This window comes from Dromaius novaehollandiae, chromosome Z (genome assembly GCF_036370855.1).
Source record: "Dromaius novaehollandiae isolate bDroNov1 chromosome Z, bDroNov1.hap1, whole genome shotgun sequence".
Classification (NCBI taxonomy): domain Eukaryota; kingdom Metazoa; phylum Chordata; class Aves; order Casuariiformes; family Dromaiidae; genus Dromaius; species Dromaius novaehollandiae.
In genome coordinates this window covers 8,797,794-8,812,915 of record NC_088132.1, presented here as the reverse complement: position 1 = coordinate 8,812,915, position 15,122 = coordinate 8,797,794, and the positions used below count along the sequence as shown (strand labels likewise).

General features: G+C 53.8%; 1 protein-coding gene across 2 annotated transcripts in view; it reads right to left on the bottom strand.

The window, feature by feature from the left end:
• The window catches only part of B4GALT1 (beta-1,4-galactosyltransferase 1), a 29,175-nt gene extending 14,386 nt beyond the window's left edge, over positions 1-14,789 (bottom strand). Inside the window, exons 1-2 of one of the 2 annotated variants that reach the window (XM_064502080.1) lie at positions 14,429-14,789; positions 768-1,003 (exon numbers count right to left, since the gene is read on the bottom strand). In XM_064502080.1, the coding sequence (XP_064358150.1) occupies positions 768-1,003; positions 14,429-14,729 (537 nt within the window). In that variant the 5' untranslated portion in view covers positions 14,730-14,789. Of the gene's footprint in view, positions 1-767; positions 1,004-3,471; positions 3,506-14,428 lie in introns of those variants that run through there. The other variant, XM_064502081.1, reaches the window with a different exon arrangement.
• Positions 14,790-15,122: the final 333 nt, after the last annotated feature.

The following is a 15,122-nucleotide window of genomic DNA, read 5'->3' as shown; positions in this document are numbered from 1 at the left end:
AGAAGTCTTTGCTGGAACTGTCAGCACTACCATCCCCCTTTCGCACTGCAGTCCAAACAGCAGTCTAAACATTTTAAGCTCCTCCACGTGTGCAAAACACCCAATTGTTTAACCACCATCATGATGCAAAGTAAGACCGAGATTGTTTGGAGAGAAATGTGCTGTTTTTTAAAGACAGCTCCACAACCATCCAATCTAGGGAAAAAAAACGGTCACTATTTTCTGTTCTATTTGCCTGAGGACAATCACTCACCTGCTCCACCGTGACAGCTTTGTCCATCCTGACACTTGGTGCACTACTGCTAAAACGAACAGGACTTGCCCAAGGACGTGAGCAGAACCCTACGGCTTTATGGCACACCTAATGTCAGATTAGGCATTAATGTTACCTTCTCACCTGTAAGACCTGTGTATGCAACTCCCGCAGCCATTGGGAGAAAGGAACATTTGGACAGACTAGGTCGTGCTAGTATGATTTTAATCCCCTCTCACTAAGTGGTTTCTTTAAGCAGAAGCTCTTTACTGGTATCTTTGCCTGACTGGGGAAAGGGGATTCCAGGTCTTCAATCAAAATTATCGAAGCAGAACTGTTCGTCTTCATTTTCACATTCTCTTACTGTACTACAGCTTTTTTTTTCTTTTGTTTTTAATTTGTTTAGGGACCTTACCCCTCTCCACCAGCCCACTGGCATCAGGATAAAGAAACCAATCCTGTTTTAGAGTAACGTGGGCAAGTGTTTTACAACCCTACGTCTTCAGCATCTTACCTGATTGATAACATACACTCCATAGTCCAGCTGCTGCCTCTGAAGAATTGGGTGTAGGTAGTAGAGCCAGTATTTCAGGTGTTCCTCGCGATTCCTGAACGGTATAATAATTGCTACTTTCTGAAGTGCTGTACAGTCCTTGGGAGCAAAATGACCTCCTGTTCGCACCTCGGGGTTGGTCCTCGCCACTTCTTCCAGGTTCACAGGCTGGGAAAACTCCACACGTAGCGTGCCAACTGCAAGGAAAGCACAACAGGGAGCAAGTTAGCAAGTCCCCAGGGCCATATGCAATACACGAGGATCGGCTCTTCTACACAGGCAGCGCCCGAAGCAACCACGAAGGGAAAAGAGGGAGAATGCCATTCACAGGAAACCCACAAGAGCCTGTGGGTACCCAACCCTACAAACGCCGGAGATGTATAAGGAGCCTGGAAAATCCTCACGTTGGCGTGGCAGTCCAGCAGATGCACTCCCATTGGCACATGCATCATGAGACCAGCCCAGCGAAGAGCGTGTCCTCTGGGTCTTCTTCCACCTCACGCAGCATGAGAGTCAGGCACTGCAAAAATAGCCCAGCTCTCCTATCAGCGTAGTTACTTACGCCAAGACTAGCCACATGCAAAGCGAACAAAACCCCCTTTCTGTCACAGATACTTTCAGTGTTTTGTAGGCATACCTATTACTTTTTAAAAAAAGTCCTGTGGTAGAACTGCTAAGGAAAAAAAAAGAAATCCACATTTGCATGCAGGTTGGCAATTCCTACATTCGGTTTCAGCATGGCAGGTATTGAAACTGCCAAAATAACCTCTGCCAAAACTAGTGCGTAAAACTGAGAAGCCCCCACTGGCACCCCAGAGAGGACAAGAGCTTCGGAGCTATTTAAAGGTGAGGAACACGCCGTCGAGAAGGGTGGAGAAAGATGTGCTGCTCCCACCCGGCTTGGGCCAGCTCTTGATACGCTGCGTCCAGGCTGGAGAAACCCGAGGAGCCTTGGTGGCAGCAAGAGCAGAGGGGAGAGCACGGGCTGCCGGGCAGGAGACGGCCGACCAAACGCTGCGGGGACACGCGGGCCGTTGGCTGACGTGGCCTCAGCCTTCCCGAAACGCCGGTGTTTCCTGGCGCAGGGACCGGGGACGACTGCGCGCACGAGGACGGCTCTGCCGGCAGCGACCGCCCCACGTGTGCCGCGTCCGTCGGTGCCCACCCGCACCCAGGAGCCGCCTCGGCCCGTGCCCGCAGCCAGCTCAGGTGCCGCGTCGCGGAAACCTGCCAGAAACGCAGGAGAGGAGCCTCCTCCAGACCCGGCGGGGCAGAGGGAGCTGCCTGCGGAGCCGGGGCTCTGGACGAGTCCCGCGAGGAGCGGAGCGCCCCGCCGCTGCCGTACCCCGCGCTAAACCACGCTGTCGGAAAAACGGGTCGGGCTGGCTGATGGTGACGTTATTACACAAAGCAAAGTGCACACTTCTGCTGGGAGGCTTACCACCAGGATTTAATGATCCACCAGCTTCCTTCCCTCCCCGGTACTCCCAGTCACGACTCTTGCACGCATACGCCTTCAGCTGAAGGCCAGCGAAGGGTGCTGTTTTGCATACGAGCAAAATGAGCAGCTTGCCACCCTCACACCTCCTTTTGGCTCCCCTTCTGCTTCTTCCCTCTCCCTGCCCCCAGCTGAACAACTGTCCTCTCCCGCAACAGGTCCAGAACCTACCTGGTCACAGAATAAGCCCGTTCGTTGCACTAAACTCAGCAGAAAACGGTTCACCTTTTGCAGAACTTGCTTCTGGCTACTTAAACCTGATGACCTGGCATGCCACAAAATCTGAGCACCACCACAACTCCCTAGAGGAGCACCTCCCGCTTTGCCACATGCTATTCTCAGCGATGTCGACCTAATAAATCGGTTTATGGCATCTCTAAAGCTGTGCTTTGCGTGCACACCCAGCCAACAACAAAGAGCAGCCCGTTTGCAGCGGATCGGAGTGCTGCGGCCCCCGTGCCGGCAATGCCACTTATAAAACAAAGGTCTGCAACCTAAATGCTAGGCTGTGGATCAGACCCTAGAGATCTGGCTGCTGCATCCTCTCCCCCTCCTCCAGACGGCTGTGAACACACACAGGTACGTGAGTTTTGTCTTAGAGTTACCAGTTTCTCTTTGCACTTGTTGAAGGTGTTCCCAGGACCCTTTGAGAACATGCATGACACACATAGTTGTTTTATATATTTACATATTAGTGGTGGGAATACATGTATTCGCAGGCTCTGTAACACGCAGCACAAATGATCTGTGTGACCGCTAACGTGATTCACGGATCAGGGGTCAGGGAGTCCACGATGAGGCTGCACTTAGCAGAATACATCACCCCGGAGCCCGCTACGGACATCAGGTTGCAGACCCTCTCGAGGAGGGGGCACCAGTGATTTTAGAGCTACGTAAGACAGCGTCTCTTACAGTCAACGCTGTGCACGCTCCAGTATACGCCTACTAATACAACTAGGAAGTGGAAATAATACTTGAGGCTAGTGGCCTTTTTCTTGGTCATTCATCTAGAAGAAGATATTTCCGTCCAGATGTGCTGCCCTCCAAATCTGTGCTTGCTCAGGCTGGAGATGAAGGAGACCTGCCCAAGCACGCAGAAGTGCTTGACGTACCCCCAGAGGCGGCAAGACCCGACTGTTAGGAGGCTTTGTTACCTGATTCACTCACCGAGCAACGGAAATAACATCTTGCAGAAGCAGGTGCCACGGGTGAGATTTGACAGGGTCCACTGACTGCATCTACGCTCATAAACTGAGCACGCCTGGAGCTGTCCCCAAGGGCTGAGGCCGACCTGCTGCAGTCTGGGCGCATGCTGGTCGGTTCAGCCTCCAGAAAGAGGTGGCTGACCGCAGGCGGTTTTCTGGGAAAGGCCCCTGCCCAGCGACAGTTCCCGAACTGTGCCGAGGGACTGCTTGGAGGCGCGCCAGGAAGCGTGTTAACAGACGGACTGCATCAACAGCTACGACGCAGCGTCCACGCTCCGGCTCTGTCCAGCTTTGCAACACAGCCAGCACAGTTTTGAGCTCCGATTTTTGCATATACATTGCAGGGCATCCACTGGTGTGTCACAAAGACCCACGAGCAACAAAAACAGACATTTACAGTTGCGTGAAAGCGGTTGAACCGTCTTTCCTTCAGGAAGGCAGAGCTTCTCCAAAGCATCCTCTCCACCTCGTTGCTCTGTGGATTTCCCAGCAGGGAGAAGGGCTGATAGGGATGAGTTTGCATGCTGCCCAAGAAGAAGGGGAGAAAAAAAGATGCAGGAGAAAAAAATATATATAACTCTCTGTCCCCAGATGATGCATTTCGCATGGGTAATATTACATTAAACAGACAAGTCTCCATGTTTTCCTCTCACACAGGAAGAAGGAAGTTTCTCAAGCTGAAGCAGTTAAGATCAGTTTGTTGACAACTGTGCTTTCGTTACTCATGGATAACTCCTGCCTGTCCCAGCTGTGCCCCAGTGCTGCTCGCCTGGTTCTCGACCCCTGTTATCACACTGTGCCAAGCCAATTTCTGTGCACGCCTGGCCCGTGACTGCAACGTAGGGGCCCACACGGGCTTAAGCTCCCCCAGCTGAGCGGCGGCTTGCACACAAAGTTCAGAAGGGCATTTTGCAGCGGGAGGAAGAAACAAGAATGGGAGGAATTCGGGCAGGAAGCAACACGTGGCAGCGCGATGGGAACTGAGGCCGCGGCCAGGGCTGGGGCCGGCAGCCTCCCGCTGCACCTCCGAGGGGACGGAGCCGGCCGCGTCCCGGGCGGACAGGGCTCGGGTGCACGGCCGGTGATGCCCGGCCAGCAGCGGAGGCGGGAGGGGACAAGGACACGACGTCTCCTCCAAAGGCTGGTACTGCATCCTCGCGGTGGCCGCTCTCCCAGAATGGCTTCTGGCTTTGGCCCGGCTCCGTGCCCATTTCCCTGCTCTGACACACGTCTGTCTGCCTCCTTTGCCCCATCCTACCCTCAGTCTCATGTCCTTTAGAAGATGGCATCAAGGGAGGAAGAGGCAGAAAGCGTTGCTGTAACAGCACTGCTGCTAAAGTTTTGTTCACTGAGAAAGTAAAAGGCTTACTAGATAAGAGTGCACTTCAACATGTTTCTTGCCGAAGTCCATGCTGCTCTAGCAACACGCTCCAGCAGTTACCGATATGATAGCTCTGGCATCCGTTCTTCATACGGCACTGCATGACAGAAAGCCTGTGAAGCAGCCTATCTGCACTTAAAAAAAAAAAGAAAAAAAAGGACAATCTGGATAATTACAGTTCTTCATCCCAAAGACAGTGGGAATGGATAAGCATTTGCAGCACTGGAGTTTTAAATATGAAAGAAAAGAGTCAGGCACTACATTTGAGATGAAAAAAGAAAGTTTATGCACAAACTTAACGAGTTCTTCTCTTCCTCACGTTCTGTCACCAGGAGCGGCATTTCAAAAACCGCCCGGACATTTTCCGGGCAGAACCAGACTTTGTGACTCTCCGTGTTGGCTCTGCGGGGAGATCTGACCGGTCTGCAGGACGCTGCAGCAAACTGACCGGCGGAAGCAGCAGATTGCAGCGCTTGCAAATCAGGCCAGTTTCCACACACCAGGTGGCTGCAGTCCCACCTAAAAACTCTTTCCTGTTAAGGCAAAAGTACACTTTTTGTGATTGTTTCTCAAGAGAAACAACTCGGAAGCACATCCCATCAGCCCAGAGATGCTTTCTGGTTTAAACACAAAAGCTCTTTTAATGGCTCACATTCACTCATGCAGAGTACCAAATGCCAGGAACCAGAAAGTTTGCCAGTTAGGCTAATTTAAAAGGAAATCTCTCTTCTGCAGCTTGTGTGCCCCAGCCAGACAAGCACAACCACAAGCATTTGAACATTACACGGTGTTTTTACAGCCTGGCAGTCACCAGCCCCCAAGCCAAACCAAGACAGCTCATCACACTAAAGCGAGTGCAACACTGCACTTGGTCTCGTTTGCCTTCAAGAAACTGGAAGATCAGAAACAAAAAAACCGAGAGAAAACACACACACACACACACATTTATGGTTAAAAAAAAAGCTGCAGAAGATGGAGGTTTAAGAGCTTCAGATTCTTGAAGGATGCTGATGAGAAATTATCTGTACTAGTCACGATTTCTGCTTAATAAATCAGCTTTAAATGTCAAATGCATCCTTGCAAACACTATCCTGATACAGCCAATGTTAAAGTCTGTAAAAACATTTTAGATATTGGCTCTGTACATTTCAATTCCAATTGTTTGTAGGAAAAGCTTGACACAAATCATGCAGTTAATAAATTTACTGGTGTCAGAAAGAATGCAGAAATGTAAAAATTTGAGTAAGTGCATTTTCAAATACAGAATGGCTAAAATAAATTGGTCTAGACTTCATAAAGCCACCAGGTTAATAAAAAGCAATGCCAAAATACTAGCCAACCAAAAAAAAAAAATCACAATTTTCCGTTCATCTCCTAAAGAGAACAAGACTAAGAGCAAACCTGTCAATGAGGGCTTTCCAGCTGGTGACCAGAGTCATGATTTCAGCTGCTAATTTTAAATCACGTTGACTGAAATGTGATTACCTGCATAGCAGCCTCAAGGGTATTGCTTCCCAAGGACGCCGACCGAGGACGTGGTCTGCGGATGCACGGAAAGGGATGCAAAGTTTGCTGTGAGTGCTGTCATACCCGCCAAAACTCCCTCCATATCTGTGTTTACCAGGTGAACTTTCCAGCTCGATTCACCCCACCTCGACCCGTTCTGCTTTTGTTCAAGGCGACCGCCTGACACAACAGCCACCGTGTGTCACACCGCAGCAAAAAACACACGCACACGACTGAGCTCTGCTGACACGCAGCTCGGTTAGTGCATTTGGCCCCGGGATTTGTAGGCAGACACCGTTTGGGATCCAAAATCACAAAGCCGCAACACAGCAGCTTCACCAACCTTAGTGAGCAAGACTATACAGTTTTTGCCAAAAAAAAGAAAAAGTCAACACCCTGAAAAGTTGAATAAGCAATTCCCGTAAGTTTGCAAAGAGACAAGAGCTTTACAACACGCCCGACAGACTGTACGAGGAGGTTTTAGGTGGCCCTGGTAGGAGAAGGGAAAGAAAAACATCTTTCACACCCAGCAACACTTCCACCCAGCTTCAAACGAGAGGTGCAGAGGAAAGCTGTTTTGCAGAGAAGCAGATGTCGGAAGAGCCAGTGCGGTTAGCGCGATACAAACAGGAAGCTGTTTGTCAAATAAAGGCAAAAGGTGAGGCTTGCAAAAAGTGACAGGGAAACAAGGGGCCCAGCGCACCTGGAGAACACGCTCCACAGGCTCGGTGCCCTCTTCGCTCCCAACAGCCACGTCCGAAACCCATCGCGCCGCAGGAGCTACCCCCTCAGCAGACACCCCACGTCCGGCGCTGCCAGAGGCGTTGCGGCTGCTCCAGCCTTCGCTGGGGAAAACGCTGCTGCGACGCCCTGCGCAGCTCGAGCTGCAGCCTCTGTGTCTGCGCGCGGAGCTCAGGCCCCAAAAAGCGGTGTGACTGCGGTCTGGACATCGGTGAAACACCTCCTCCAGGGCCCACGTCCCCTTGCACGGGCACTGGTGCATACCGGCAATGACGCTGGACCCCCCACCATGAACTCGGACAGCCCCATTCAACATGGAGAAGGGCCAAATTCTGCACCGGGGTGGGGAAAATCCCACGCACCGGCGCAGGCTGGGCTGAAAAGCACCCGGGGGTGACCGGAGGTACAGGGCTGAGCAGAGCCCACCCGGGCTATCGTGCGCAGCTCAGGACCGGAGGGCATTTCACCAGGACCTGTGAAAATGAATCGCCCTCCCAAACACTTCAAAAAAAAAAAAAAAAAAAAAAAAAGATCTTTTGCATGCTTTAGTACGGGCACAGATGTCAGATATATTTAACTGCGTGAGAATGAAAGTGAAAGTGTGCAGCACCGAGGTCCGAAACACCCAAGTTCGGAACTTCTCACTCACTTCCCCCATCACCACCACCACCACCACCCTCGAGCGAGGCGAACGAGAAAGGTCTCAGCTGCGGGCGGAGGGGAGCAGCGCTCCGAGGAACGGCATCCGCGCGCGGAGGCCTAGCCGGAAAGGGACGGGGCCCGACAACCCCTCTCTGAAGAAACCACACAAAAATCAATTCCTGCTGGTGAGGGGAAAAGAAAAAAAAAAAAAAAAAGAGGAAAGAAGAGAAAGAAAAACAAACATAAACCAACCCCACCCCGGAAGATGATGGGGCGAGTCGTCCTGCTGGGGTCCCGGGGCGTGCAGGGAATTGCATCCTGCTGCTCAGGTGAATGACTTTTTTAAAATAAAAAAAAAGGAAAAAAGAAAGTGCGGGAAGCGGCTGGGATGGAGGCCAGGCAGCGAGACTGCAACCGGCGCCCGAAGCCCCGAAATCCCTGCATGGCCACGGTGCCGCGCGGGGAAAGTCCGGCGCGTGCAGAGACGCGGGCGCCTGGCTGCACGGCACATCCCTCGGCCGCGGAGGGCCGCGGAGGGCAGGGTTTGCATTAAATACAACCAGAAACACGTTTTATGTAGCCCCAGACATTGCCGACACTGGCACGAGGTGTCTCTCTCGAGCTGGCACGCGGTGCCATAAACAAACAAACAAATAAGTGAGAGAGCGCTTTGCCATTTCCACAAGAAAGTGCTTTTGGGGAGGGAAGAAAAGCCCTAGCTGCGGGCTCAAAACGGAGCAAGCGCTTGATGAAGCAGCTTTGAACGTGCTCCTTTGGAACGGGGTGATCTGTGCGTTATTTAAGCTTATTTACCCCAAAGTTAGCTGCGGGCTGCCGAAACGAAATGAAATTCCAGGCACTTAAAGAACAAACAAAAGGAAAACCCAGCTGCCTTCATCAAACGAAAAACAAAAAACACCGAAAAAACTCCCCAAAACGGAGCCCCCCCTCCCTGCCAGGAGAACGCTCTCCGCAGCAGGACGCACGGACAAGAGGCCTCCCGGACGCACGGCATCGGGCAGCCTCCCCTCCCGGGGACGCGTTTCTGCGAGCCCCAGAGCCTCCCGCCCGGCCCCATGCGAAACCACCCATAAGAAACTGTCCCCCCCCCAATCCATCTCCGTCCCCACGCCGCACCTGGAGCCCCCCCGCGAGAACCGGCTCCGTAAACAGCAGGGGCGGGCACGGGGCGGCCGTGCAAAATCGGTAACCGAAACCGGATGGCTCCCCCGTGCCCACGTTTCTAACGGAAAATAAATAAATAAATAAATTAAATTAAATTAAAAAAAAAAAAACCCCGGGACGCGGTGACAGCAACGCCCCTTCGGACAGCTCGCAGGGGCTGGGGGCTGCCCCGAGCCCCCACAGCCCGGGGCGGCAAGGGTGGGAAGGCGGTGTGCGGTGTCCTGGTAGTTGGTGGATGATCCTCGCAGCTTGCCTGTCTCTGGAGGTGCTAATTCTCCGTCAGGCCGGCCAAGCGCCTCTCCTTGCCCGCAGGGGCTGGGGGCACGGACTCGCACAAAGGAAAAAGAAAAAAAGGGAAAAAGAAAGCAACAAGCAAAGAAAAACGCCCCACACTTCTCTCGTGGGGCTGGGGACAGGGCTCTGGGGTGAGACCTCCTCCCACTTGGAGAGACAGATGCAAACTGGACATTAACACTGCTCCATCCACACTTGGGGGGGGACAAAAAAACAGACAAAAACAACCTGAATCCCCATCACCGCGGCACTGAAGCCGGGTTTGTTACCAGCCGGCCCCATGCACCGAGCGGCTCCGTCCTCTGCTCCCTGCTCGGCGGTCAGGAGCCGGGGCTCCTCCTGCCCTAGGGAGAGGGGTGGTAGGATGGAGGACTGCAGGATATGCACCGGGGGGAATAAAAAAAAGTAAAAAAACAACCAAAAAGGACATGGGGATGGGGAAAGCAACCAGCTCCTACATCCCGGTGCAGCCTGGGAGGCTGCAAACGGCTGTCTCGCTCTGAACATAAACTTGGCCCAGTTTCCAAAGAAACTCGCTGTTGCCTCAGATCAGTGCTGGCAAAGAAGCAAGCACGTTATAAAACCCTAGATGCATGAGATGGAAAACTTTTCTTCCTCCTCTCCAGCGCATCCCGCCCGCTGCGCCGCGTCCCGGGAGTAGCTGCGCTCCAGCACGGCGCGGTGCCTGCAGGAGACGGCTCACAAGCCTGACCGTGCTCCAGGACCTGTATTTTAGCCAGATTACAGGATATAATGGATCACTCTGGGTCAGGGATGCTCCCCTCGCAGGGGCTGCTCCCTGTCTCCCGAGAAAGCCTGCGCTTTGAAAATAAATGCGCTCCAGATGACACGGATGTGGGACCGGTGTCTCCGGCGTGTTTCAGGAACGGCTGACTCCGCCGAGCCGCGGAGCCACCAGCCCCGCTGCCAGGAACACGCGCTTACCCCCCGCCAGACATCTTAAACGTACTCTCTGGAGAGGTTTAACGCGGCTTCTCCAGCTCTCTTTCGAGGCCAAAGAAGCACAAGCTGGAGCGAACGGGTCCACGTGTCACCCCTCCCCTCCCCCAGTCCTCCCCGCGCTCTCCTCTGCAAGTTTCTATTTTACTTTTTCAAAACGGCATCGCCGAGGGGCGCGTGACGGCGGAGGCACCGCTCCCGCGCCAACTTCCTCCTCGCCGTCTCCGCAGTTGCACAACCCTCCTTCTCCCCCGCCGCCGCCTCCCTCCCGGACGGCACCCGCTGCCGCCCAGCGCCGTGCACCAAACAGGCTTGCGGCACGGAACCGGGATCCCGGCGGCACGCGGGTCCGGGAGGAGCCGAGACCGCACCAAGCCTAGAGAGGCTTGAGAAAACAGAAAAGCAGAGAACAGCGAGTTAGAGGAGAAACCGGGGAGGGGGAGATGCTCCGCGCAGGGCAGATGCACTCTCGCTGATGCTGGATGGGGCAAGCGGCCCCGCCGAGGAGGAGCCGCGAGTCACTGCCGCGGCAGAGCTGCCGTCGGGGGATCGCGACGCCCCTGCTCCCCCGCCGGGAGCCGAAGGGCCCGTGGCAGGAGGTGGGCAAGGTACAGGAGCCGGAGCTCAGACGTGCTCCACAACCCCCAGCAGCAAAGTCCCAACCAGAACCTTTCCTAAAAACCGACGCTTTTGCAGCTTTTAGTGCTTGGTTCTCCCACCCTGAATTCTGCTCAGCTAGGATGCAATGTTCGTAAATACCGAGGCCTCAAACGAGAGGATTATTAGTGCGTTCGCTGGCTTTTCCTGCAGCACACATCCCCTAAGAGCTTCTGCGATACAGACATTAAGGATCACCACCAATTTGGCAGGCCACTTCTCTTCCCACTTCTACCGCCTCCAAACAAACCTGAAAGCATCAAAATACCGTCGTTACTTATCTCTAGCATTTACAGCTTAAAACCACTGCTTGCGCTGACTACCCAGCCATCAGTAACAGCGCATTAAAGAAAAAGGCCATGCCCTAGGGCTCTCCTCCTCCAGCTGACAGTGCTGCTTACAAGCAAGCTGGCAGAAGTAGTTTTTCTTTCCTTTTTTTTTTTTTCCTCTAAACATGCCTTTCTGACAGTGGAAAACATCAGAGTTTCTATCCAAGACTCTGACATCGGGAAGAAACGGTTATTCTTCCGGCGTGCCCAAGATCCCCCACCAAACAGACAACCGATCAGAAAGTGTATTCGTTTTTAAACATTACTGAAGGACGAGCACCTATCTAGTGGTTTGTGCTCTGGACTATTCACCGATTCGTACGTTACCATGGAAGTTATTTTTTCTCGATGTCCACTGATTTCAGTGTCTGGTCCTGTCATGTTTTCTGTCTCAAACCTGGGGGTAAAAAGCTACTGATCCAGGCACGTTGCCGCAGCACGTTTTGGGCGCGCGGGTCATCGTCACCACGCGATGCCCAAGGGGCTGGGAGTGATTTCTGTCTCCCTGCTCTACGGTCCCTTGCCAGCCACCACACCTGGTACCTAAACGAGGGTCAAAAACGGTTAAGACAACAGCTGTATTCTAAAATAACTTCCATAAACAACACGTGTTCTCCATCAGGCAGGACCTGAAAAATGACATCCTTGAAATACAGATAAGCCTTTCCACAAGATTCTGCTTTACAGATTTCCGGCACCGAAAGATACGAGTTGCTTTCACGTCAGCTGCTCTGCTGTTTATGGAAGCTATTTTAGAATACAGCTGTTCTGCACGGGGATACCTGCCCCCTTCCCTGTCAAAAACAACAAGCCGACACCAGCGCCAGCACCCAAACCCAAATATCTGGTGGAAAAGGTCAAAGAAAATCACTTGACCTTTCTGAAAGCATTTAGGCCAACATATTTACTGCTTCTTTAGAGCGACCGATTTTTTTTTCTTCTGTTCTGTTTTTTTTGTTTTCTTTTTTTTGCAGTGTTGTTCTGCATCTCATAGAGAAGGCAACAGCTTGGGGAACGGCCAGGTACACAATACAGTCGGATTTACTTGCCTTCACCTTTAAGGCTTCTCAGAAGTTGAATTTTCACGATGGTAAGTGGTCTCTGCTCCTACATACACACATCCTATTTAAGATATTCACCGGCACGCAGCTCTCAACTGGAGCATGCATCCAAAATGTATATATCACCCTATATTAGAGGACTTTCGCAGCTGCTAAGGACTTTTAATTGAGGGCTGATTTATGCTATTATTTCCCCAGGCCTGATTTATGCTTTTAAATTATAAATAAGGATAACTGAACCATAAAAGCATTTTAAAGTTGGCAGTTGCTTGTGGAGATTAAACCTCATTCAGCTAATGCATTTGTTCCAGGGCCAGCCAGCAGGGATTGTAAACCACTCTCTCTGAACTTTGCTAGAAAGAAACCTCTGGGCCTCAAAATTAGTACCTGGCTATCTGACTGTTCAAAAAGCCAAACCAGCTCAGTCACACGGATCCTGCATGATTCATCACATGCTTCCCAATGACATAAAAAAAAAAAAAAAAAAAAAAAAAAAAAAAAAAAAAGAGGTGTGTTTCACTGAATTTAGCACTAAGGAAACGGAGCAGATTGAGCTACCTGGCGATACCGGAACATTTTCCATGAGTTTGGGAAGGTGGGAATCCAAGGAAGATCCCTGCTCATTCCTGCCTGTTACATTTACACCAGTAAGAAGCTCTGGACGCACAAAGAAGAGTTTTTTGAATTCTGGGTGGTTGAGTGAAGTGCCAGAAATGCCTGCAGACAGCATAGGTCCCCACTCCCTACGCTGACCTTAGAGATACACGAGAAGTTAATCAGAGCGGACCCATCTCTCACCAACATCTGAGGTATGACAGGATTGTTTTGTGAGTGCCATTTGCTATCAAAGTCAGAAAAAGCAGAGGAAAACTAAACACCCCAGACCGGCCACGTTTCTTACCTACGTGAAGGCTACAAATCTTGAAAGCGTAACGTTATCAACCCGCATCCGAGTGCACACCCCACATACTGAGTCCTCCTTAGCTGAAAATCATCCGCTGACTGCGCTGTTAGGGGCTACTTTCTGGGTAACCCTACAACTCCCAGAACAGCTGCAACCACTTCCAATCGCCTCCTTCGGCCTTTGACAGATTCAGCAAGTCGCGCTGAGGATGATGCAAAGGGAGCATAAAATACTTTGTTCAGTCCTTCAGCCACCAAACCTGGCAGTGCTTTGGATCCTGGAGATACTGGGAGCATTTCTGCGTATCGCGGGGCATTTCAAAGCACATGACTGGCTGCTGAGAGGATCAGGGTAAGCGGAGATCACTCAAAGCAAAGCCGCGTTCACGAAGGGCTCCCTCCCACACGCCCGTTGGGAGCACAGACTCATGCAGCCACTTTCAGGCTAAAGCGATCAAGGGAAAGAAGTGAAAGACACAAATCAGAAACAAAACAAAACATAAACAAAAAACAAAAAAACTGAACGCAGTTCCTTTCAGAGACCTCAAAACCGCCTTCCTACAATAACAAACCAGTCATTTGTTATTCAGATGCATCGATCCATGAAAAGCTGACCAGCGAGTACTGAGAGAAACTATGAATTTCTGTGTCACTTTCGAAACGCGAAAAACCACATGTAGCTTCTCAAAAGCCTCTTCCCCGCTTATAAATCTCCAGCGACAAAGGTGTCCGTGCAAAGGCGGCGCACCGATGCGGAGTGAGGGGATCCCCGGTCCCCTGGGCGTGGGTGCTCACGGCCGAGCCGCCGACACCCAGGATGCCGGCAGCCCAAGTGATAAACTCTGCTTCGTGCTTCCCAGGGAGCGTCTATTCGAAGGGCAGCAGCTACAAATGGCAAGTTTTAAGAGCCTGGTTTGGGCGGGGAGGGGGCTGAAATTCTCCTTTTTTTTTTTTTCCTCTTTTCCCCCCTCCTGACGGCAATACGAACTGAGCGGACCAAAGCCGCTGCGCTAGACCGACGCAGAAACCACCGCAGCACCGCGCTGCAAGGCTGCGGCCGGTCCGTGAGCCCCGCAGCCCCCGAGCAGACCCGGGGGAGGCCCGCGGCCGCGGGGCCCCGGCTCTCGCAAAGCAAAGGCCAGGCCGCCAGGCACCAGGGTCCCGCACCGCAGCACCAGAAATGCCCCGCTCCCCGCCCTGCCCCGCGGCCCTCTCTCGACCCCCCGGCTCCGGCGCCCCGACGGCGCGGGCGGCACTCACCCAGCAGCGGCGAGGGGTCGGCGCAGGGCGGCGGGCGGCCCGGCGGCGGCGAGGCGGGGCGGGCGCCGGGCCCCGGCGGCGGCGGCGGCGGCGGCGAGGCGGGACGCGGCCCGGGCGTGCGGGGCCCCGGCCCCGGCGGCGGGGGCGGGCGGCGCGGCGGCGGCTCGGGGTTGCGCGGCGGCCCCAGGGCGCTGCCCGCCAGGTAGTAGAGCAGCGTGGCCGAGAGGTGGAGGGCGCAGAAGGCGACGAGGAGGCGGCAGGCCCGCTGCAGCGACGTGCCCGGCAGCGCCGGCTCCTTCATGCCGCTCGGCTGCCCGCGGAGCGCCGGCCGCGCCGCGCCGCGCCGCGCCGCTGCGGGGGCTGCGCCGGGGGCGGCCCGGCTCCGCCCGCCGGGGGCGGCTCCGCGCCTCCTCCCGCCCGCCCCGCGCCGCCTCCCGCCCGGGGGTTTCCCGAGGGCGCGCGGGGCTGGAGCTCGCCGCCGCCGCCGGCCCCACCAGCAGCACCAGCATCCTCACCACCAGCACCACCAGCAGCACCAGCACCCCCACTGTCCCCACCACCACCACCACCAGCAGCACCAGCATCCTCACCACCAGCACCACCACCAGCACCATCCCCACCACCACCACCCTCACCACCACCAGCAGCACCAGCATCCTCACCACCACCAGCACCAGCACCACCAGCACCAGCA